At 40.1% G+C, this 24,524-nt stretch overlaps 2 protein-coding genes and 1 pseudogene across 3 annotated transcripts in view; 1 reads left to right on the top strand and 2 right to left on the bottom strand.

Moving 5' to 3' along the window:
• The window catches only part of ANKRD55 (ankyrin repeat domain 55), a 103,853-nt gene that overhangs the window by 74,856 nt on the left and 4,473 nt on the right, over positions 1–24,524 (bottom strand). The window lies entirely within an intron of this gene.
• Positions 687–1,695, bottom strand: LOC103074950 (40S ribosomal protein S4-like). Its single transcript, XM_082931463.1, is given in 3 exon segments — positions 687–1,269; positions 1,491–1,632; positions 1,635–1,695. Coding segments are annotated over 3 exon segments (786 nt in total).
• Positions 17,778–18,183, top strand: LOC103081013 (protein FAM104A-like; annotated as a pseudogene).

Raw genomic sequence — 24,524 nt, 5'->3', positions numbered from 1 at the left:
ATTCCTGCTCAGGGTCAGAACATGTGACCTAGAACTAGCCATTCAGCACCAGCATTATCCTGGCCACAGATATTGGTTCAGGGATGTGCCTCAATCAGAGCCCATAAAAGGCAATGATATTTTGGATATTTTGGTATTGCTGGGAACAAGTTTTGTTCTACCACCCATGAAACTGGGAGTTATGGGGGGGACATCTTATGGGTGGAGAGCTTATGAATGAAGACAACACAAGAAGAGCAGAGCTGTGCTAAGAGAAAGAAATAATTGAGACCTGATGACATCATTTGAATTCCTGAATCAAGCCATACCTTAAGCCAGCACCATTTCTGGAACATTTACATGTCCCAATAAATGTCTTTTTTTCCTTAAGTCAGTTTGCATAGATTTTATGTGTTTGTTTTTCTTTTTGATCACTGCAAGAGTTCTAATTAACAGAAGGTTTTAGTGATGGCACATTAAAAAAGCATTTAGGGATTTAGTTGGGCAATTAACACTATAGGAATTAACAGTGTGACAGTAAACTTGTAGATCTCTGGCTGCAGTAATAATAGTCTAATAACGAGACTGAGGGAGATAATAGGCTTTTTCCATTCTTTTTTTTTTTTTTAACACTAAAGAGGCTTTTAATTATGTAGTAGTATCCCTAAGTACAAAGACTTTCCCAATCACGTCACTTAGAGATCTTTTTATCCACTGCTCTGTTTGGCTGCCAGTCTCTTGTTTCTCTCCTCAGCAATGGTAAGGCGGACACCCTTTCCACGAGGAAGAGAGATCCATGGTTTGTTGCCTTTGCCAATAACAAAAATGCTGGAGAGCCGGGTGGCAAAGCTATTGCCGTTGGCATCTTTCACATGAACCACATCAAAAGAACGAGGATGTCTCTCCCGGTTAGTGATCACATCAATTCTTCCCAGGTTAGCACCTCCAGTCACCATGCACAGGTTACCAGTGTCAAATTTGATGAAATCAGTAATCTTGCCAGTCTCCAAATCAATTTGAATGGTGTCATTCACCTTGAAGAGGGGATCAGGGTAGCGGATGGTGCGAGCATCATGGGTCACCAGATGAGGGATTCCTTTTGTCCCCACAAAGATCTTTCTCACTTTGCATAACTTATACTTGGCCTCCTCAGCTGTAATATGATGAACAGCAAAGCAACCCTTGGTGTCATAGATCAGACGAAAATTCTCTCCAGTCTTGTCAATGCTGATGACATCCATAAAACCAGCAGGATAGGTTATACCAGTGTGGACCTTGCCATCAATCTTTTTTTTTTTTTTTTGCAGTATGCGGGCCTCTCACTGTTGTGGCCTCTCCTGTTGCGGAGCACAGGCTCCGGACGTGCAGGCTCAGCGGCCATGGCTCACGGGCCCAGCCGCTCCGCGGCATGTGGGATCTTCCCGGACTGGGGCACGAACCCACGTCCCCTGTATCGGCAGGCGGACTCCCAACCACTGCGCCACCAGGGAAGCCCCTTGCCATCAATCTTAATGAAACGCTGCATGCAGATCTTCTTTACTTCATCTCCTGTTAGGGCATACTTAAGTCTGTTCCTTAGGAAAATAATTAGGGGGAAACATTCCCTCAGCTTGTGGGGACCAGTAGATGGACGAGGAGCAAACACACCAGTTTATCCAGCATCCAATGCTTTGGAGCTGCTACGCGTTTCAGGTGCTTCTTGGGACCACAAGCCATGGCTGCGCTAGGCACAGAAAGAGCTTTTTTTCCATTCTTAACTGGTCAGTGTCACGTTGAAGTCTATGGCCCATGGATTAAATGGGCTATAGGTAGCTGGAGAACATTCCGAGAAGAGTGACCAGTGTATGACTGGACTTCATGTCACCTGATGAACAGTGGAAGGAAACAGATCTGTTTACTCTGAAGATTACTCTGTGTGGTCATGATGGTTGCCTTCAGATATTTGAAGAGGTTTTTTTGTTTTGTTTTATAATTTAAAAAACCGTGGTAAATATACATAACATATGCCATTTTAACCATTTTTAAGTGTAGAGTTCAGTGGCTTCATGTACATTCACACTGTTGTGCAACCATCACCACTATTCATCTCCAGAACTCTTTTCAGCTTCTAAAACTCAAACTGTGTATCCATTAGACAAAACTCCCCATTCCTCCCTCCCCTCCATCTCCTGGAAACCACCATTCCATTTTCTGTCTCTATGAATTTGACCACTCTAGATATCTCACTTAAGTGGAATCAATAGTATTTGTCCTTTTGTTACTGGCTTATTTCACTTTAGCATAATGTCCTCGAGATTCATCCACATTGTACCAGGTGTCAGAATTTCCTTCTTTTTAAAGGTTGAATGATAATCTGTTGTATGTATGTACCACATTTTGTTTATTCATTCATCTACTGGTGGACACTTGGGTTGTTTCCACCTTTTGGCTATTGTGAATAATGCTGCTGCAAACATCGGTATACAAATAACTCTTTCAGACTCTTTCGAGTATATACTTAGAAGTGAAATTGCTGGATCACACGATAATTCTATTTTTAATTTTTTAAGGAACCACTGTACTGTATTCCAATGTGGCTGCAACATTTTATTTTCTCACCAACAATGCACAAGGGTTCCAATTTCCCCATGTCCTTACCAACACTTTTATTTCCTGTTTTTGCTTCTTGTGTTTGCTTGTTGTAATAATAGCTAGCCTAATGGGTGTGAAGTGATATCTTGTGGTTTTGATTTGCATTTCCCTATGATTAGCGATGCTGAGCATCTTTTCATGTGCTTTTTGGCCATCTGTATATCTTCTTTGGAGAAATGTCTAAGTCCTTTGCCCATTTTTTTTTTTTTTTTTTTGGATGTTGGGGGTAGGAGTTTATTAATTTATTTATTTTTGCTGCGTTGCATCTTCGTTTCTGTGCATGGGCTTTCTCTAGTTGTGGCAAGTGGGGGCCACTCTTCATCGCGGTGCGCGGGCCTCTCACTATGGCGGCCTCTCTTGTTGCAGAGCACAGGCTCCAGATGCGCAGGCTCAGTAGTTGTGGCTCACGGGCCTAGTTGCTCCGTGGCATGTGGGATCCTCCAAGACCAGGGCTCGAACCCATGTCTCCTGCATTAGCAGGCAGGTTCTCAACCACTGCGCCACCAGGGAAGCCCCCTTTGCCCATTTTTAACTGGGGTTGTTTGTTTTTCTGTTAAGTTGTAGAAATTCTTTATATATTCTGGATATTAACTCTATATTAGATATATAATTTGTATACATTTTCTCCCATTCTGTGGGTTGCCTTATCGCTCTGTTGATAGTATCGATGTATAAAAGCATTTAACTTTGATGTAGTTCAATTTGTCTACCTTTTGTTGTCTGTGCTTTTGACATCACATCTAAGAAATTACAGTAAGTCCCCTACATATGAACAAGTTCTGTTCTGAGAGTGTGTTTGTAAGTCCAATTTGTTTGTAAGTCCAACAAAACTAACCTAGGTACCCAACAAACACAATTGGCTATATGGTACTGTACTGTAATAGGTTTACAGTACTTTTCACACAAATAATACATAAAAAACAAACAAAAAATAATGAAGACATTTTTAATCTTATAGTAAAGTACCTTGAAAAGTACAGTTGTACCAGCTACATCACCACTGCTTTTACTCTCGCTTCCAGACATCCTGGGCTTGCAATAAGGATGCTGTATTACTGAACTTTATACAGTACTGTATGGTACACAAAAGCACAACCACTTGTAGAGGATGCACACACGTGACAACGTGAGCCAGACATGTGAACTAACTTACGTGACTGGACATGCAAACTCACACTTGCATTTTTGAAGGTTTGCAATTTGAAGATTGTATGCAGGGGACTTACTCTATTGCCAAATTCAATGTCATGAAGCTTTCCCCCTACAGTTTTGTGTGTGTGTGTGTGTGTGGTACGTGGGCCTCTCACTGTTGTGGCCTCTCTCGTTGCGGAGCACAGGTTCCGGACGCGCAGGCTCAGCGGCCATGGCTCATGGGCCCAGCCACTCCGCAGCATGTGGGATCTTCCCGGACCAGGGCACAAACCTGTGTCCCCTGCATTGGCAGGTGGACTCTCAACCATTGCGCCACCAGGGAAGCCCCCTGCTATGTTGTCTTCTAAGAGTTTTAAAGTTTTAGGTCGTTGATCCATTTTGAGTCATTTTGCATGTGGCTGTCCAGCTGTTTCTGCACTATTGCTGAAAAGACAATTCTTCCCCCATTGAATGGTCTTGGCACCCTTGTTGACTCCTCAGTTGACCCCTAAGTTGACCATAGATATATGAGATTATTTCTAGACTCCCAGTTCTATTCCATGGATCTATATGTTTGTCTTTATGCCAGTACTACACTGTTTTGATTGTTGTAGCTTTGTAGTATGGTTTGAAATCAGGAAGTGTGAGACCTCCAACTTTGTTCTTCTTTTGTAAGTTTTTTTTTTTTTTTGGCTATCTGGGTCCCTTGAAATTCCATATGAATTTTAGGATGGATTTTTATATTTCTGCAAAAACATCACTGGGATTTTGTTAGGGATTGTATCAAATCTGTAAATCTCTTTGGGTAGTACTGACATCTTAACAATATTGTCTTTCAATCCATGAAACACAAGACACCTTTCCATTTATTGGTGTCTTCTTTAATTTCTTTCAACAATGTTTTGTAGTTTTCAGTGTATAAGTCTTTTGCCTTCTTGGTTAATTTTATTCCTAAGTATTTTATTCTTTTTGATGCTACTGTAAACAGGATTATTTTTCAAAGAGCTTTTAGCCAAGTTTATGGTTAAATTTTATGTGAAATTCCAGCAGTTAGAAATAGCGGTGGGTGAGAATGACAGAAGAGTATTTTAATGGCCAGAGAACTGTAAAAATGTCCTAGGTCTTCTCAAGAGGTAGTGAACTTCCTGTAATTAAAGATGTCAATCTTGGGACTTCCCTGGCGGTACAGTGGTTAAGACTTCGCCTTCCAATTCAGGGGTTGTGGGTTCGATCCCTAGTCAGGGAGCAAAGGTCCCACATGCCTCGTGGCCAAAAAAACAAAACATAAAACAGAAGCACTATTGTAACAAATTCAATAAAGACTTTAAAAATAGTCCACCTCAAAAAGAAAAGAAAAATCTTAAAAAAAAATAAGATGTCAGTCTTGGCTAGGTGGTCACCAAGGGAGTGTGTTGCAGAAGGAATTCAGACACAGAGTGAAGCACAATGTATGGGGAAGGGAAGACGTGTGAGGCAAAACAGGATGTATTTCAGGGTTTCTTCTAACCCTAAGATACCATACTAAACTACAGAGTGATTAGGAAATAGGAAATGAAGGAGCTTCCATAGAAGTTGTATAGAAACAGTCAATTTAAATTGTAGTCAATGCAAATAATTAGGCCTAAACTTAAGATAGTACAAAGAATTTCTGTAGAAATGATGAAGGGTGAAGTAGAAGTAACAAGAATGAGAAGGATAACTGATGGTCCTGGTGGAATCTAAAATAGAGGCAAGGAAAATTTGATTCTATCAAAGGTCACAAAATCATTTAAGATATGCAGAAGATCTACATAAACAAACAATACATAAATTCTTCCTTCTCTCCTTCTTTCTTTCCTTATCCATATCACTACGCATTATCTATTTTTTTTGTCTATCTACCTATCTATCTATCTGGTATCATCTATCTATCTGCCATCTATTTATCATCTATTTATCTTTCTTTGCATTCAGCTTTAGAGGAGGAGCATGGTTTGAATGGCTTTTGCCTCTCTAACTGTGTGAAAGTTAAACAGATCGACTTATATACGGATGCATAAAGAAAAATTCTAAAATCCACCAAGAGAGAAAAAGTAGAGAGAATGGAAAACAGACATAAAGGAAATAGGAAGAAAGAAGCATGTGAACAGATACAGATTATATTTTATAAAAAGTTATCTATGTATATGTATACATGAAAAATATAAAAGACAAGAAGACGATGCATCAAACATCAATAGAGATAATTTTTTAGATATTATTCAGTACTTTCTATCTTTTCCCAGTTCTCTACAATGAATTTATATACGTTTTATAATCATCAAAATAAATCAAGTTTTAAGAGAGGAGTGTGTCTTACTAGCTTTACATTAATGTGTTACTACTAGAAGGGTAGACAGAGCCTTGTGTGTCTGTAATAGAGAAAACAAGTCCTTGATATTTGACAAAGTGCTGAAAAAGGAAAAACATACATGTATCTAAAAAATTCTGACCTTTATAAATACCCTAGTAGATTTATTATTTAAACAGGTACATGTTTTAAATTTTTATTAATTTTTACCTAAAAATTGGAAGGATAGGCTTTTTTGGAAATCATCTGTTTTCCTCATTTTTCATGGTTAAAAACCTTGTAAACAGTTTTCTGGATGTGTTATAAATTATCAACTTAATTCCAAGGGCCCAACTTTTTAATAGTAGGATTGCAGAAATATGACAGGCTGCTAGAAATGTTTTAGATTAGAGGACCTTCTTCAAAGCTTCTCACATTTTACACAAATATGGGTTCCTTCACATAGTGGTTCTGTCTCTGGGTTACTGCAGAGTTCCTTGGGAAAGCCCTTGACTGCATCAATTACTGGGCCTACTTTGTTGAAATTACCCAGAGGTCAGCTTGGCATTTGTTCTGCTTAAGTTGAGACCATTTTGTGGAACAGCCAGGTCAATGTAAGGATAGATTGGGTACTGCAGTTTCAAGAGTCCAGACCAGAGGGTCTTGGGAGGATTTCTTTGGTTCGTTCTATTCTGAGAATCCTTGGATGGCTGAATGCAGCCTAGAGTCACTAGTGAAGTCTGGATTCATTTTTGGGCAACTACAGAAGATTCCACAGATATTTCTTAGATTGTTTTTTGGAGTGGAATTGATTGCATCTGAAGAACTGAAATTTATTCATTCATCCATTTACTTAACATCTACCGTGGGCTAGTGAAATTGCAGGTACAAACGTTGTAGAGTCTCTCTGTTCCTAAGAAAAACATGCCCTAACGGGAAAAGAAGTGTGTAATTTATGATTGAGATATACCAGGGATGTTATGGCAGGACAGGAGGAAGAATGATTTAAACGAATAGTTTCCTGGGCATCCTCCTAATCCAGATCACTCTATCCTCCCTCAGGATTATACTGGGTGCTTTGGGGACAGTAGAGAAATTGTGTTTTGGGAGCTGCCTGGAATGATCTATCCATAAGGTGGTGAGGTCTTTTCACTTTTAGGGAAGATGCCAGGCCTTCACTGCACCCTGATGGCTCCATGTAACAATATTGCCACCCACTGGTGATAAAGAGTCTCTCTGGGCCTTGACCCTGGCCCTGAGCCAGGATGGTGCCAGTTCTGCTGGACAGAATTAAAAGCCAGTTTGGAACACTCTGGCCATGTAGGAACAAGTTTAAGGTCATTGATACAGTTGGCTGGCATTGAAAGCAAATTAGTGTCATGTGACTCATCATATACATCATATGATACACAGCATGCATACATGCAGGCAATATAGAAAAATAGTAAGAGCCCAGCCTCAAGAGTTTGAATCCTAGCACTGCCAATTTCCTGAGAGCTGTGTGATCTTGGGTAAGTTACTTAACCTCTCTATTCTCATTCCCCTCTTGTCAAATGGGTAAGAATAGTATTTACCTCACAGGGTTGTTCTGAGAGCTAAATGAGTTCATCCACATAAAGTACAATGTCTGGCACAAAGTATTCAAAGTATGTCAACAATAATATATTACCACCGTTACTACTTTGACATAGATAGGAACCTCTGTCTTCTTTCCCCTTAAAGACACCCTTTGCCTTGCTCAGCAGGCTGTAGAGATTTTGTGAGCTGAAACATTTTGCAATTTCTCGCGTTTTCTCCTATAGTCCCTCAGAGTGTACTGGCTGAGGCTTTAAGGGTGTTTTATAAAGTGCCAGTCATATGGGAGGAGGAAAAGGAGTTTCTTTCTAACATTTGAAAGAGAAAAAGAGCTCCAAGCTTTCTGCATGTGCCAGCTGAGAACAAATACTCAAAGCAACCTTCATGCCCTGGGAGTGGAAAAGAAGGGATTTCATTCTGTGGGGAGGAAGTCTTGCAACAATATTATCTCAAGGGTAAGTATCTGGCCACAATCAGACCTTTCTTCATAACCAAACTTGTGATGCAACACGTGCTGTATTTCTTTGAATCTCAGCATCACTGTGTTCCTCAGGGTGACTCTTCTGACCTGTGAATGCCATTCCATGGCTCGCATCTCTCCTGGACATGGGGTGGGGGATAGTGCTGGGAAATGGAATTTGCTGTTCTAAGAAACATGTCTGTGTTAAACTTCAGTGATGATGCCTCCCTAGAGTGCATTTTCATAAAATGAACTTTCATTTTAATACTACTAATTCTTAAAAAGAACTCAATCTTCAATGCATAGGACCTTTAGTATGTGCGCAATAAATGGACTGACCGATTGATGTAGGATTCATGTTCAATAGCTTTCCCACCCATTGGAGTCTTGTGGAAATCTCCTTGATGCTAAAAATACTGTGTCAAGTTCTTTGGTAAGTAGGCAAGTATAAATCTTAAATGATTTTACAAAGGACTATGCTAGCCTAGCCAGTCTTTGGAAATTAAAAAGTAAGCCAAGTTATTTTGAACACTGTTCCTTTGATCTTCCTTACTTTCTTCTAGATCAAATGTATGACACCACCCACCTCTTTCACTTTTAGGAAATGGGAAGTGTTCATGTCAGGAATTTGCCATTTTAACTGGGGACTCTGGAAGGAGAGGAATAGGTGAAGAAGCAGGGTTTGTTTAGTTAGCAGAGCAGTAGACTTAGTTGGACATGACAGCTGTTGGAAAAGCTGGAAGAGAGTTTAGGATTGTTTTCTGCAGATCCAGAGGGAAGAACTAGTATTGGTGGGTCGAAATGAGAATAATTAAGATTTTTAATAACTAGAGCTGTTCAGAACGAGAAGGGATTATATTGTGAGCTGTGTACTCCTCATCACTACCCATGTCTAAGCAGGTTCTGATCAAGCATATCTTGGGATGCTCTTGAGGAGATGTCTGTATTGAGTAGAAGGCTGACCTCTAAGGTTCCTTCTGTGATTAATATTCTATGTGTCTTTCTCATATCTGTGTAGAACCAAATAATGAATCACCTAATGTTGATGAACAATGACTGTTGTGCTGATAAGGATTTGGAGAAGTGGGTTTTCCTTGAGTCCTTTAAAAGGTATCCTTCCTAGTGGCCCTCCACTGTGGCCACTTGTAAAACTGCCCCAAGTGCCTTGATCACCTAAAAATAGTTTAAGAAAACAAATGCAATTTGGGTGGCTTGTCCAAGTGTCAGAGATTGGACCAATCTATCTCTCTGTAGTCCTTTAGATTTGCATCTCTCCTTTTGTAGTCATCCTGTCACCTGGGCTTCCATGGCTGTCTTCATTGTCTTGACTGTGTTTTCTCCCTCTTCATGACTGTCTCATGGGTTCCTTAAGGTAATGGAAATGGAATCCCTTCTTACTATATTGGAGTTGTTGCTTTATAAAAGGTACAGAATAAAACCCAACCTGGTGAATAATCACCCTTCACATGACCCCACTAGAATTTTGGCAGTATGGCTTTGCTTTTTTTGCAGAAAAAAAAATCTTGAACATTAGATAGTAGAAGTTAGAGTAGTGTTGGATACATTGTAGATACTTGATAAATATGTTTATTGATTTAATTAGCATATTCTTTTCCAACTGGCAGATTGAAGAGTACATATACGAAATGAAGTCTCATTCTTTCCAATCCTTGGGAATAGAATTAGGAAAAGTGATAGAAGAAGGAGTCTTCTGTTCCTTTAAATAATTTCATAAGGCATATCACTAGCATTTCAAGTAGAGTTGAAGTAAATGAATAGCTTCCCTCAACTCTCATAGATTATGGATATATGGTTAAGTGAGGCTGATTTAAACTGTATCATCAGAGCTGTGAGTATGTAATATTGTGAGGTCTAAAACAGTGACAACACAGCAAAGGAAACCATAAACAAAATGAGAAGACAACCTACGGAATGGGAGAACGTATTTGCGAACAGTGCAACCGACAAGGGCTTAATTTCCAAAATATACAAAGAGCTCACACAACTCAACAACAAAAAAACAAACAACCAAAAAGTGGGCTGAAGACCTAAATAGACATTTCTCTGAAGAAGACATACAGATGGCCAATAGGCACATGAAAATATGCTCAACATCGCTAATTATTGGAGAAATGCAAATCAAAACTATGAGGTACCACCTCACACTGATCAGAATGACCATCATTAAAAAGTCTACAACTAACAATTGTGGGAGAGGGTGTGGAGAAAAGGAAAACCTCCTATACTGTTGGTGGGAATGTCAATTGGTGGAGCCACTATGGAAAACAGTATGGAGGTTCCTCAGAAAACTAAACATAGAATTACCATAGGATCCAACAATCCCACTCCTGGGCATATATCTGGACAAAACTATAATTCAAAAAGATATATTCACCCCTATGTTCACAGCAGCACTTTTCACAATAGCCAAGACATGGAAACAACCTAAATGGATAAAGATGCCATTTGCAGCAACACAGATGCAACTAGAGATTATCACACTAAGTGAAGTAAGTCAGAAAGAGAAAGACAAATACCATATGATATTACTTATATGTGGAATCTAAAATATGACACAAATGAACTTACCTACAAAACAGAAACAGACTCACAGACATAGAGAACACACTTGTGGTTGCCAAGGGGGGTGAGGGAGAGGGGCAGGGATGGACTGGGAGTTTGGGGTTAGTGGATGTAACCTATTACATACAGAATGGATAACAACAAGGTCCTACTGTATAGCACAGGGAACTATATTCAATATCCTGAGATAAACCATAATGGAAAAGAATATAGAAAAGAATGTGTATGTATGTATAACTGAGTCTCTTTGCTGTGCAGCAGAAATGAACACAACATTGTAAATCAACTAGACTTCAATTTAAAAAAGGCAAAAAACAAAAGGTGACAACAGAGATGACTTCTCAATTAAATCTTAATCTCATAAAGAACTTTCTTTTTGAACAACAGAAATATTAGCCAAGTGTATTACTATGAACCACTCTGGGTTCCGTTCTCTATTTTGTAAAATATGGTTGACTACATCCCTGGGTCTCAACACTGGCTAAACATTAGAACCATCTGGGGAGATAAAAAACAAAAACCAAAACAAAAAAAAACCCTGATACCTAAGTGCTAACCCCAGATATTTTGATTTAATTGATCTGTCATTTCATATGTTATTTCATTTTGGATTACAAAAATTATGAAGATACAGATAAGAGGAAAATATACACTCAAAGATAATCACTATTAAGATGCTGGTATGTTGTATATGCTTGATTTATAGGCTTGTTTCCCACCCATCCTGGAGCCCTCATTCCACCACCTGCCTGTGTAATGTAAATATGGGAGTGGGGAGAAGTGCTAGCAGGAGGGGAAGCTTGGAAACCTGAAAGATCTAGTTGCTTCAGAATGTGCAGTTGTGAGCCTCTGCCCTTTCCATCTTCCCCCTCTAAAATCTAAACTGTCTCCTGTCCCCTATCCTGCACTCAAAATGGACATGGCTGAAAATAAGTGGTAACCCAACCCAAAGGCTGTATAAAAGAGAAGGCCAGTTCCTAAGGAGCAAGCATAATGGTTAAAAGGTGCAAAAAGCTGTGAGGTCAGGAGGCATAGAACAGGAGGGAGAGAGTTCTGGAAGGTGCTGTAGCTTGGGGTGGGTAGCGCCCTAGGACAGTGGACTCCTGCCTGTGGCTGAAGCTTGGGGGCAGTGGCTGCTGGTGGGGCAGGATTCATTGACCAAGCTGGCAATGCAAATCTCAAATCTCCCACACTGTGATCTTCTGTGGATGAGAATACAATCATAGAACTTGAAGAAAATGACTGAAATTTTCTGAGATCTAATGTGAGTTTGGCTAACACTAAGGCCATTTTGCTACTCATTTATTAAGTGAATCTCTGTTTCTCCTCCCACTCCAAATTCCCCTCCCACAAAAAAGGACCAGATGAAGGGTAATATTAAAAGGATCTAATGACTGGCTTGTCAGGTCCCCCATCAGACTGGAGGCAGGCCTAACAGCTGGAGCAGGGTTGATAACTTTTTAGCTGCTGGACTGTGGGCTGTGTATGTTCCTGGGGAATGGCTGGAATAATCTCTATTGATCTGAGGATACAGAGGTATTTTAATATTGTAACAACCAGTGACTAATAGTTCTTAGCATGGTGCTGGAGTTACATTTTACAAAAAAAAGATCATGCTGTACATATAATTTTGATTGTTGCTCTTTTTCAAACATTTAATATTGGATCACAAATATTTTCCTATGCCATAAGGTAAGATTTGAAAATGTTATTTATAAAATGTGGCATAAAATCCCATTGATTGGAATTAGCACAATTGATTTAATCATTCTCTTACTATTGAACATTTAAATTGTTTCTCTTTTGGGAGGAATTATTAATTCTGTAGCTATTCCAAATAATGCTATAACATTCTTGCATATATGCATTTCTGTGCATCTTTATTTCCTTTGGACACATTCCTAGAAATGAACTTGGGAATGAATAGATTTGACTCTTTGTCAAATTGCCCTCCAGAAAGGTTGACCCAACACACCCTCCCCAAGCAGGGCTTGAGAGCATACATTTACCTCATTCTTAATGACACTGTGATTTATTGTTTTTTAAAAAATAATGCTGATGTGAAAGAAGGAAAAGAGTATATCATTTCCAATGGTCATTTCTTTTATTATTCCTAAGAGAGAAGTTTTTTCACATGTTTATGGCCATTTCATGAATTACTTGTTGGTATCCTTTACATATTATTTCAAGGCATTTGTCGTTATCTAATGGATTTGAAAGAGCTCTATATACATTAAGGACACTAACTCTTCATCTGCTATCTATGCTGCAGTTATTTTTCCCTGTTTGCCACTTAAGTTCTCAGTTTGTTTTGTTGGTTTTTGAAAAATAAACCAACAAAATCTATGGATATTGCACTTATGATTCATTGCCCATGGAACCTTATACTTATGTGTTAACATTTAGCTGTAATTAATATGGAAATTTTAAACTTTATATTTGTATGCCACAATTACTTTTTCCCCCCCAAATATTGTATAATTCTTTCTTCACTAATTTGTAAGGGCAACCTTATCATATAGTACTAACTCAATAACACCTTGGAGGAGGCTCCTCCTACAGCCCATTCACTGGAACTGTGGCTTGGAAAGCATGGATCCCAGAACTAACTTCTCTGCAGCGGTATACGCATGAATGTGGGAATGTGGCCAAAGTGCATCTCAATCACATTCCGAAGAGTCTTGTGGTCTGTCTATACTCAGCGTTCTTAGCTTTTTTGTGTTTCCTGCACAGTTTTGAATTCTAGAATTTTTGGTAGCATATTTGAAGGAATTAAACTCAGAACAATCCTAAAGTTAGCAAAAAGTTCGATAGAACCATTTTGACGGCACAACAATGTCTCCCAGTAGCTATGAAAGCATCCACTGTTCTGGGGGGTCTCTGTCACTGTCTGAATAACAATCATAATTATGGTCAACAATTATGCCATGCTTATTATGCACCAGGTACTGTGCTAAACCTTTTCTAGAAATCAACTCATTTAATTCTCACCTTATGAGAATTATTCCCACTTTATGGATGGGGAAACTGAGGCAGGAAAGTGACTTACTCAAAGTCACACAGTTAGTAAGTGGTGAAACTCAGATAAGGCTGCAGGCTGTGACGCCTCAGATTCAACCCTCTGACCAATGTGCACTACTGTCTATCGCTGCCCATTCACTCAGGTGGCGAAGCCCTCATATATTCCAGTGAACCTGTGGCCTTTCTTGGTGCTGAACAATATTCCACATTCCATTCTCTCTTACTCACAGCAGCCTATATCCTACTCTCCACAAGCTATGCAGCTCAGCATTCTGCTGGAGAGACATCATTGTGCTAGAGTTTATACTCACTTGTAGCGAAAATAAAATCTACACATTAACTGAAAATTGGGAATGCATCTATGAGGAGCTGTTTGTACACCAAGGAGAGAATTAAAGTTAGTGGTAATAGCATAAGGATTCTAATATGAGGTTGAGCGAATTCTTTTAAAATATTAAGATAAATGTCAAATATCCAAGGAACAAATAGTTCTCATACTGAAGCACAGAAAGAGAATGAAATTTTTCTAATTTATTTTCTAAGGCTAGCATAAACTGCTAAAGACATGTGCATATAGGCACCTATAGATGGACCCAATTTGTAAACTCAGAGTTTTAAGCTTTAAATTAAATTCTGCGAGATCAGATTAAGTTGGATGTTGAAAGAATAATACACCATGACTGAACAGAGTTTATTCTAGAATATAGATGTTTTGATTTTCCGGTGTCTATTAATAAAATATATCACATCAGTAGAACAAAGGAGAAATATAGGGGCTTCCCTGGTGGCGCAGTGGTTGAGAATCTGCCTGCTAATGCAGGAGACACGGGTTCGAGCCCTGGTCTGGGAGGATCCCACATGCCGCGGAGCAACTAGGCCCGTGAGCCACAACTACTGAGCCTGCGCGTCTGGAGCCTGTGCTTCGCAACAAGAGAGGCTGCGATAGTGAGAGGCCCGCGCACCGCAATGAAGAGTGGCCCCCGCTTGCCACAACTAGAGAAAGCCCTTGCACAGAAACGAAAACCCAACACAGCAAAAATAAATTAATTAATTAATAAACTCCTACCCCCAACATCTAAAAAAGAAAAAAAATTTAAAAAAAAAAAAAAAAAAAGGAGAAATATATGATTGTATGAATAAAGAATAGAAAGGCATTTAATAAAATTTGATATCTGTTCCTTAAAAAAGCTTAACAACTAGGAATAAAAGATTTCATTATCAGTATGATTAACTACACTTATTTCTAATCAATTTCAAACACCACACCTAATAGTGAAAAAATCGGGAAAGAAAGAAGACAAATTGTATTTAATGCAGTAATATATGAAGCAAAAAGAAATGAGATAATAATCATAAAGAGCAAAATTATCAAAGTTTAATCAAAGCTAACTTTTACTCATGTTCTTTGCACTGTCCTAATAGTTTCCTTTGAATTAAGCTATTTATTTATTTCAACAATTTTATGAAGTAGGTAGTATCTTTACCCTATTTACAGATGAGGGAATTGAAGCACAGAGAGGTTTAATAATTTCCCCTAAGTTGTACAGCTATTAAATGGCAGAGCAGGATCTGAAACCAGTCCATCTGGTTTCATCCTGTGCACCAGGATGGCACAAGAGAATTAACCAGAGAACCATTAGAATTAATAAGTTAGCCAGATTTAAAAATAAATATGAAACTAAATAGTTCTTCTATATTAAATAATATGAGGAAACTAACTCCTCCTTACATTGAAAGTAACTCACTAAAATGAAAATATAAAATACCCAGTAATAAATATTCAGAATCTAAATAAGGAACTAAGAAAAGAGTTGGATTCATGAAGATACATGCCATGTATCTTCCAGATAGGAGATACATTTCCAGATAGGAGAACTAAATAGTATAACTAATTTTAATTATTATACAGATTCATTTTTAAGTTTAATGTCATTTCAGGGAAAGTTCCAACAGTTTTTTTGGGGGGGTGGGCTCAGAAAAATGATATTGACTTTCATTTGTAAAAACAAATGGATAAATTTATGCTTTAAAGAAGAATAAAAAGAATATACTTAAGTATTTGCTTATCTATACACAGAATCTCTTTGTAAGGATATATAAGAAACTGCTTACATTGTTTTGCTTCCAGGAGGGGATTTGGATGGCTGGAGAGGTTGGTGTGAAGGGAGATTTTTCACTGTATATTGTTTTATACCTTGAAATTGTGTGAATGTATTACTACACCAAAAGCAAAAACAAAAAAAAAGAGGGAAACAAACAAAAAAAAATTGAAAAAAAAACACCAAAAAAAATTGAAAAAAGTATTGAAGGAGGATTTCTCTATCAAATCATAAAACATTATGAAACTATAATAACTTAAAAAGTAAGATTGTGCTTCAAGACTAGATCGATTCCTAGAACAGCAGAGAAAGTCTAGAAACCTGCCTGGCACCAGCATGGAAAGTGGAAGCTAACAGGTAGGCTGGCTTTTAAACAATGGGATGAGTTATATCTAGAAGGCAAGTCTTAGACTGAGAGGATAGAACTCCAGAAAAAGAGGAAAGGGAAAGCAGAAGTACTCCAAGACCTGTGAGCTTTTCTGGGAATTATTTTCTTTCTGATGTGGTTTTCTTGCTAGGCAAATTCTGCCCCTTCCAATTTCCAAACAAAAAGCAGTGCTATCAAAAACAGACACCTAGATCAATGGAACAGAATATAGAGCCCAGATGGGACTTCCCTGGTGGCGCAGTTGTTAAGAATCCACTTGCCAATGCAGGGCACATGGGTTTGAGCCCTGGTCTGGGAAGATCCCACATGCCGTGGAGCAACTAAGCCCATGCACCACAACTACTAAGCCTGTGTTCTAGAGCCCGTGAGCCACAACTATTGAGCCCGCGTGCCACAACTATTGAAGCCCGCACGCCTAGCGCCCATGCTCCGCAACAAGAGAAGCCACTGCAATGAGAAGCCTGTGCACCGCAACCAAGATTAGCCCCCGGTCATTGCAACTAGAGAAAGCCCGCAGGCAGCAACAAAGACCCAATGCAGCCAAAAAAAAAAAAAAAGAACACAGAGCTCAGAAATTAACCCAGACACTTATGGTCAATTAATCTATGACAAAGGAGGCAAGAATATACAATGGAGAAAAGACAGTCTCTTCAATAAGTGGTGCTGGGAAAACTGGACAGCCACATGTAGAAGAATGAAATCAGAACATTCTCTAACACCATATACAAAAGTAAACTCAAAATGGATTAAAGACCTAAATGTGAGACCGGCTACTATAAAACTCCTAGAGGAAAACACAGGCATATATTGCTGTGACATAAATCACAGCAATATTTTTTTGGATCTGTCTCTTAAAGTAAAGGAAATAAAAGCAAAAATAAACAAATGGGACCTAATTAAACTCCAAAGCTTTGCACAGCAAAGGAAACCATCGACAAAGACAATCTACTGAATGGGAGAAAATATTTGCAAATGATATGACTGATAAAGGATTAATATCCAACATATATAAATAGTTCATATAACTCAACATAAAAAAAACTGATTAAAAACTGGGCAGAAGGGACATCCTTGGTGGCGCAGTGGTTAAGAATCCGCCTGCCAATGCAGGGGACACGGGTTCGAGCCCTGGTCCGGGAAGATTCCGCATGCTGCGGAGCAACTAAGCCCACGTGCCACAACTACTGAAGCCCAAGTGCCTAGAGCCTGTGCTCTGCAATGAGAGAAGCCACTAGAAGCACCACAATGAAGAGTAGCCCCCGCTCACTACAAATAGAGAAAGGCCACACGCAGCAATGAAGACCCAACGCAGCCAAAAAAAGAAAAAGAGCAGAAGAACTGAATAGACATTTTTCCAAAAAGGAAATGCAGATGGCCAACAGGTACATGAAAAGATACTCAAGGTTTCTAGGGTTTTGGGGCCAGGACTAGGGAGGTATGCCATGCCAGAATGTTTTTACAGGGCAACTTTGGCCTGTACTGGTCCATCTCCGGTCCTCACCATCATCCTGCTTTGCTTCTTCGGCCAATACTGCCAGGGCCACTTCAGCCAGTACTAATGTATTCTCTGTCCTAAATATGAATGTAGACCCAATTACTGACATGCCGTTGGAATTAGAAACACAGTCACTGAACAATAAGCAGAAAAGAAGAAGGAATGATAATAAAGAGGACAATCACCATTCTCCCCAGTCCAAAAGGAGTAAGAGAAACCCTGTTTTTCAGGAATCTCAGGATGCAGTGAAACACCATAAGGAAGGAACCACTAAGAGGAACGAAAGTGTGTGCATGCAATGATAATGACAGGAGCAACAGTGTTAATTCCCCAGAAACAGTAATTGTATCAGAAAGCAGCTTAAACCAGATCACTGCTGAACTCAACAAGAGTACCCCTCAGTCCTTATATGAGGAGTATGTGGTATGCCAAGGTCCTTATTCCCACATCAACCAGATCATAAGGGAGGCACACTTCAACAGCCTATAGCAGCAAGGACAATCTCCAACATGATGAACTAGGAGCTCCTTACTCCAGCCTAAAATTTGTTTATAAAAGCAATTGCGCGCACGCGCACACACACACACACACACACACACACACACAAAAGATGCTCAACATCGCTAATCATCAGGGAATGCAAATCAAAACCACAATGAGACATCACCTCACACCTGCCAGAATGGCCATCGTCAAAAAGAACACAAGTAACAAATGTTGTCAAGGATGTAGAGAAAAGGAGACCCACCTACACTGTTGGTGGGAATGTAAATTGGTGCAGCCACTGTGGAAAACAGTATGGAGGTTTCTCAAAAAACTAAAAACAGGGTTACCATACGACTGAGCAATTCCACTCCTGGGTTTATATCTGAATATAACAAAAACACTAATTCAAAAAGCTACATGTACCCCGATGTTCATAGCAGCATTATTTACAATTGCCAAGATACAGAAGCAACCTAAGTGTCTGTCAATAGATGAATGGATAAAGAAGATGTGGTGTATATATACAATGGAATACTACTCAGCCATAAAAAGGAATGAAATGTTGACATTTGCAGCAACATGGATGAGTTGGAGAGCCTTATGCTAAGTGAAATAAGTCAGACAGAGAAAGACTGTATGATATCACTTATATGTGGAATCTAAAAAATACAACAAACTAGTGAATACAACAAAAAAGAAGCAGACTCACAGATATAGAGAACAAACTAGTGATTAACAGTGGGTGGTGGTAGGGAGGAAGGGGGCAGTAGGAGGTACAAACTATTGGATATAAGATAGGCTCAAGGATATACTGTACACATGGGGAATATAGACAATATTTTGTAATAACCGTAAATGGAAATTAACCTTTAAAAATTATATAAAAAATTAAAAAAATAAAATTTTAAAAAGGAGTGCTATGCTGTGAATTCATTACAGAGGGGGAGGTAACTTGAAGGATGGATGTTCTCTTGACCAGGGAAGACCGGTTGTCCATATGACCTTAGGTAAGTCATCTATAAGAATCACTACCACTTGTTAAGTGGTTACTCTGGGCCAGGCATGGTTCCAAGTGCTTTGTATGTATTATGTCTTTGAGTCTTTCTAACAATCCTCTGAAGATTGTTATAACCATCTTTATAACAAACCCATAACACCCTCTAGCAGTTACTGAGTGGTTACTATGGGCCAGCAGTGGTTGCAGGTACTTTGCATGTATTCCTTAATTCAATCTTTATAAACAATCCTTTGTAATAGCACCATCTTAATTTACAAGGTAGGAAAGTGAGGCATAGAGATGTTAAACAGCTGGGTCACACAGTAAGTGTCACCAGCATAGCCCACTAACAATTCATGGAAAAATAGAATCTGGGTAATAAAATACAGTCTAACCTTTTTTCTTTTTCCTTTGTGATTAGTCTGGTTTCACTTGCTCACAGGGAGCCGTGTGCAGAGGCCTCGTACTGGTACTTGGCACTTCAGACCAGGGCTCCTCCTTGGGTGATGCGCCCGTGCGACACACCTCAGCTCTGGGCGTGGGCAGAAGCGCTGCTCCACACGCCACCTCAATTCAAGATGGCCGCGGGCCGTGGCCAGAGACGCTGCTCCGGGCCCTGCGCTCTGGAGCCTTAGCAGTACGGCTGGGGAGAGCTCCGCCCCCGCCCCCGCCCCCCCCCAAGGAGATCCTATAAAGCAGCCCCGCCCACAGCCTATAGGGACCCCGTTTCCTCTAGAGAGTGAGCTCACGTTTCTCCATTCTTTGAGCAAAGAAGAAAACTCGCCTTTACTTCTGAAACAAACTCAGGCTCATTCTGTTGGCTCCAATGACACCGGCAGAAGGACCGTTGCTGGGGCCTGACTGGAAAGGGTCGGTAAAAAGAGTGGCAGCACTGGGACTTGAATTGTTTGGTTTGACTCCAGTGGCCATTACAGTCCAGTACACTGTACCACTGCTAACCCCTCTGTTTCAGCGTTCACATGTAAAAAGTGAGGGAGCTGGATTACACATTCACTGAGTTCCTTTCAATTCTACAAGTTACTACTATTCTAAGACAAAACACTTCCAGGATCTGGACCCGTTTCTGCAGTGACCACCTGAGAGCAGACAGCTGCGAGCCCATCCCCAGACCTCTGTGTAGTCGTCATGCTGAGTCAGCTGACTTGAATAGCACTAAGTAAGAAGGATAAAAATGTCACTTCAGATGAATTTCAGGTGTTCCTCTCATGATTCTTAAAAGTAAGGTGTTTTTGTTGTTGTTTTTTGAACACCAAACTGTGTTCTGATTTACTGTTGTGAGTTAGAGAACAGAGGAATGATCTTGGGGTCACCCAGGATCAAAGCTTAGGATGTCAAGGTTAAAATAATTCTCTTTCCTCTTTATCAATTGCTATTTATTTGTGACCTTGATTACAGGGTCCGGGCCCTCTGAAATGTCTCTTGGAGAAATGTTAACGTGTTGCTGCACAGAACAAACAGGTTGAGTAGGAAAATGATAAAGAACCTGGCTTCAGAAGCTTCTGGGGTGGAAGCCAAGACCTGACCTTACAAATTCCCAATTCCCATCACATCAGTTCCACGGGTCCAATTCCAGTGAATTCTACCCTTTTAGCCGCCTCCTCCTCCTCTTAGGATTCTGGTGTCTTTCTTTGCTCTAAAGGCAGGTTGCTATGGAGACTGGATCCACTCCTACCATGGAAGAGGTCGGCCTGTCACTAAGCTGAGCCTACTGGGCAGAACTCATTGCAAATGGAAGCTCAGCCCTGGGGAGCCTTGAGCAAACCTAGCTGCCATCACCTTTATTTTCTTTTGTGCTAGGAGTCATGAAGGGATTGATGAGGTGGGTTATAAGAATCCAAAAAGTATAACTTCATGGTGAACAAGAGTGTGAGGAAGGCTTGGGGGTCAGAAAGCAGAGTTAAAAATGGGAGCTTTGCCTTTGTCCTGTGTGGCCTTGGATAAGTCATGTAACCTCAGATGGACTAGAAAAGGAATCTATCTCACAGGCTGTGTTGAGGATCCAGTGAGATGATAGGAGTGAAAGTTTTGCACAGTGTCTGGTTTAATAAATGGGAGCTGCTTAATAAACCAGAGTTATTGCTCTTCTTCTGATTATTACTACTGGTTAATATTCTTGGCCTGATCTCCTCTGTCTCCATTTGGAAGCTACTCCCCATCCCCGCGTGGAGGTTGAGTTGCTAGGGTTTATCTTGGCAGCCGAGAAGCTGGGAACAGGCTGGGGCTAAGAGACTCTGAAGAACAGAGCCCTTTGCTAGTTAAGAGAATACAACACTTTCTATACTGAATTCTTTTTTATGTTGCTTGAATATTTTGAAGAAGGTGATGCTAATTTTACATTTAGAAAGAAACCCCAGTACTTAAAAAACTCTGTAAGAACCAGTTGATATCTAATAGTGCAACACCTGTAACATCAAATTACCATCCAAAAGAATTTAAACCATATTGTGATAACCTGAGATGGATACATCGCCCATGTGGTGTTCTGGCTGGGAATGCATAATCTAAACCTAGTTGTGAGGGAGCGTCAGACAAACCCATAAGGAGGAACTTGGTATTAAAAAAAGAGAGAGACTGTAAGTTCAAAAATGTCAATGTCATAAAAGACAGAGAAAGTCTAAAGAAATGTTCCAGGTTAAAGGAGACTAAAGAGGCCTGATAACTAAATGTAGTACCTAATCCTAGACTGGATCCTGTACTGGGGGTAAAATGCTATAAAAGACATTATTGGATCAATAGACAAAATTGGAATGCAGGCAGATGAGATAAAAGTACATACACATGTATACACACACAAACACAAATAAGCATATACATACATACATATAGAGAAAGAGGCAGAGAGAGAGAGAGAGAAACAGAGAGACACAAAGAGATGTAGAGATGGACACAGAGAAAGAGCTAACAATAAAGCAAATGGGGTAAAAGGTTAACAGGTGAATCTGGGTAAAAGACAGTGTTCTTTATACCGATCTTACAATGTTTCCTTAAGTTTGAAATTATTTTCTAACAAAAAGTTAAAAAAGCATTAGAATGCTATTAAATGTTATATGTGTGTATTTTTAAGTTCTGAGGATACTTTTAGAAAGGGAAATAGTTCCCATGTAGACTGGAACATTGTCCCTTCACTTCTTCCCCCAATGGACCCAAGAAAACAAGAGTGGCCTCATCAATAAGCAACTGACATTTAAAAATTTTACATAGAGAAAACAAATTTAGGGCCCTTATTAAGCACACGGACCTATTTATTAGGCTTACAAGTGTGCTAAACATGACTCCTGGGTGGATGTGGTCTTTCTGCAATACGGTGTCTAGCCCATACCCATCTTTTACACCAACCTTGGGCCTCAGTGCATCTAGACCCTTACCTCCTCACCTTGTCCTATATTTGCGGATGGGTGAGAGGTTTGTTTTTCTACTTGTTTGGGAAGAAAAATAGCTACAAGTTTAGTGGTTCTTCCTTTAGGCTCCATTAAAATATCCTTGCATCCAAATGGTTGCCTCAAAGGGAAAATCTATGGATATCAGTTAATCAACACAGTTGTTTAATAATTACTAAAGACATATGGAGTTAATGAATAGAGATGGTAGGAAAAGCTCAGTGTGGCGACCCAGCTGACTTCCAGACAAGGGGCTAAGCTGAGGACTTGCCTTCTGAAGTTGATCTAGCCAAGTTGTGGGACATAACATCAGGGTTGATTCAGGAGACCTGGCTCACCAGGTGGGCCTTCATTCCCTCTGTGTACCACTCCCAGATTCTCCTTCTTGCGATGCATAGTCAGGCAAGAGGCCCCATTCCCGAGGACACTGTAGTTGTCCTATGGTGGAGAATGCTGACAACGACACCACTCCCCTCAACCCCAATCCACTGAATCACTTCCGGTTTCATGGTTCTCTAAGCCAGTGAATGGTAATTGGATAAGATCAGTCAGGGGCTTCCCTCTAGTTAGGTCCAGAAGAGGGGCTGGGAGTGGATTGATGTGTCACAACCTTTCTCAGGAGCTGGCTGATGGAAGGGAAGTTCCTGTGTGCTGGAAAGAGGGCAAAGAAGGAGGCAGGGGAGGGGGAGGGGCAGGCTTCCAGGCGACGTGTTTGCCCGGGTTAGGTCTTGAGTGCGCAAGAAAACTGCCAAAGGAATTCTTCTCCTGTTACTTCTTCCCTCTGTTCCTCTTTCTTGACCAAGAGAGGGAGAAGGCTGAGCATTTTCCCACCGGCAGCAGATAATCTGCTTCTGAACCTCTGGAATGGTCACCTGCCAGCTAATCTTCCTGTATCTGGACCATCAATCTGAAAATCAATCAAAGAATTCTCCTCAGTGTTCCTGGGTTTCATCCCATTCAAGGTCTGTGCCTAAAATCATCTGAGCCCAAATCATCCCCTCTCTTTCCTGTCTCCTTTGCCTGCCTTTTCTCTACTTTCTTCCCAAACCCCTTTGAAAATTTGCTTATTCTTCCTTTGGAGGCATTCTTCCTTTGTCACATCAGAATTTTAACTTTTGTTTTTTCAGCGAAGTGCATATCTGCGCACTCTAAATTCTTTTTGTTTGGCGTTCCCATTTTGGATGGAAAGTTGGAAATTAAAAGCAGCACATCTGCATGTGGGAGCTTTAAAAATCCACAATACAAGGGATAACAGATTGATTGTAAAAATATATGCCTCATTAATTTAAATTCTTGTTAATGTCTTATTTCTTCATTAAAATGTATGGCTGATCAAGGAAGAGTATTGCAGTAGAAAAAAGATGGGTTTTGAAGTCAGGCAGGTTTAGGCTTGAACCTCAGTTTTGCCATTTTATCTTATGCCCTTTCCATCCCACCTCCCAAATGCCAACCTTTCTTCTGACTTAAATGAGAATGGATTTTACCAAAAACCCAGCAATGAGGCTGTATACCTCTGAGAAGGAACTTGAGATATGACCTTTTTTCATGCCAAGTAGCAGGCTGAATGGTGGCCTTGAAGGTATATCCATGTCCTGGTCCCTGGGACCTGTGACTATGAGCTCATATGGCAAAAGAGTGCATGTCACCTCACATGTTGAAAGATTGAGTTAAGGATTTTGAGAGTAGAAGTTTATCCTGGCGTATCTGGGTGGGCCCTAAATGCAAGCACAGGTATTGTTATAAGAGAGAGGCAGAGGGAGTTCTTAGACGCACATGCAGAGGAAAAGGCCACGTGAAGATGGAGGCGGACTGGGGTGATGAAGCCACCACGGCAGTTAGAAGCTGGAGGAGACAAGGAAGGACTCTTTCCTAGAGCCCTCGGAGGAGCACACGCCCTGACATCTTGACTTCATACTTCTGGCTTCCAGACCTGTGAGAGATTGCATTTCTCTTGTCTGAAGCCACTCAGTTTA

The sequence above is a fragment of the Lipotes vexillifer genome, unplaced genomic scaffold (genome assembly GCF_000442215.2).
Source record: "Lipotes vexillifer unplaced genomic scaffold, Lipotes_vexillifer_v1.1 scaffold810, whole genome shotgun sequence".
In the NCBI taxonomy this organism is placed as follows: Eukaryota; Metazoa; Chordata; class Mammalia; order Artiodactyla; family Lipotidae; genus Lipotes; species Lipotes vexillifer.
This window is presented reverse-complemented; position numbering and strand designations above follow the sequence as displayed.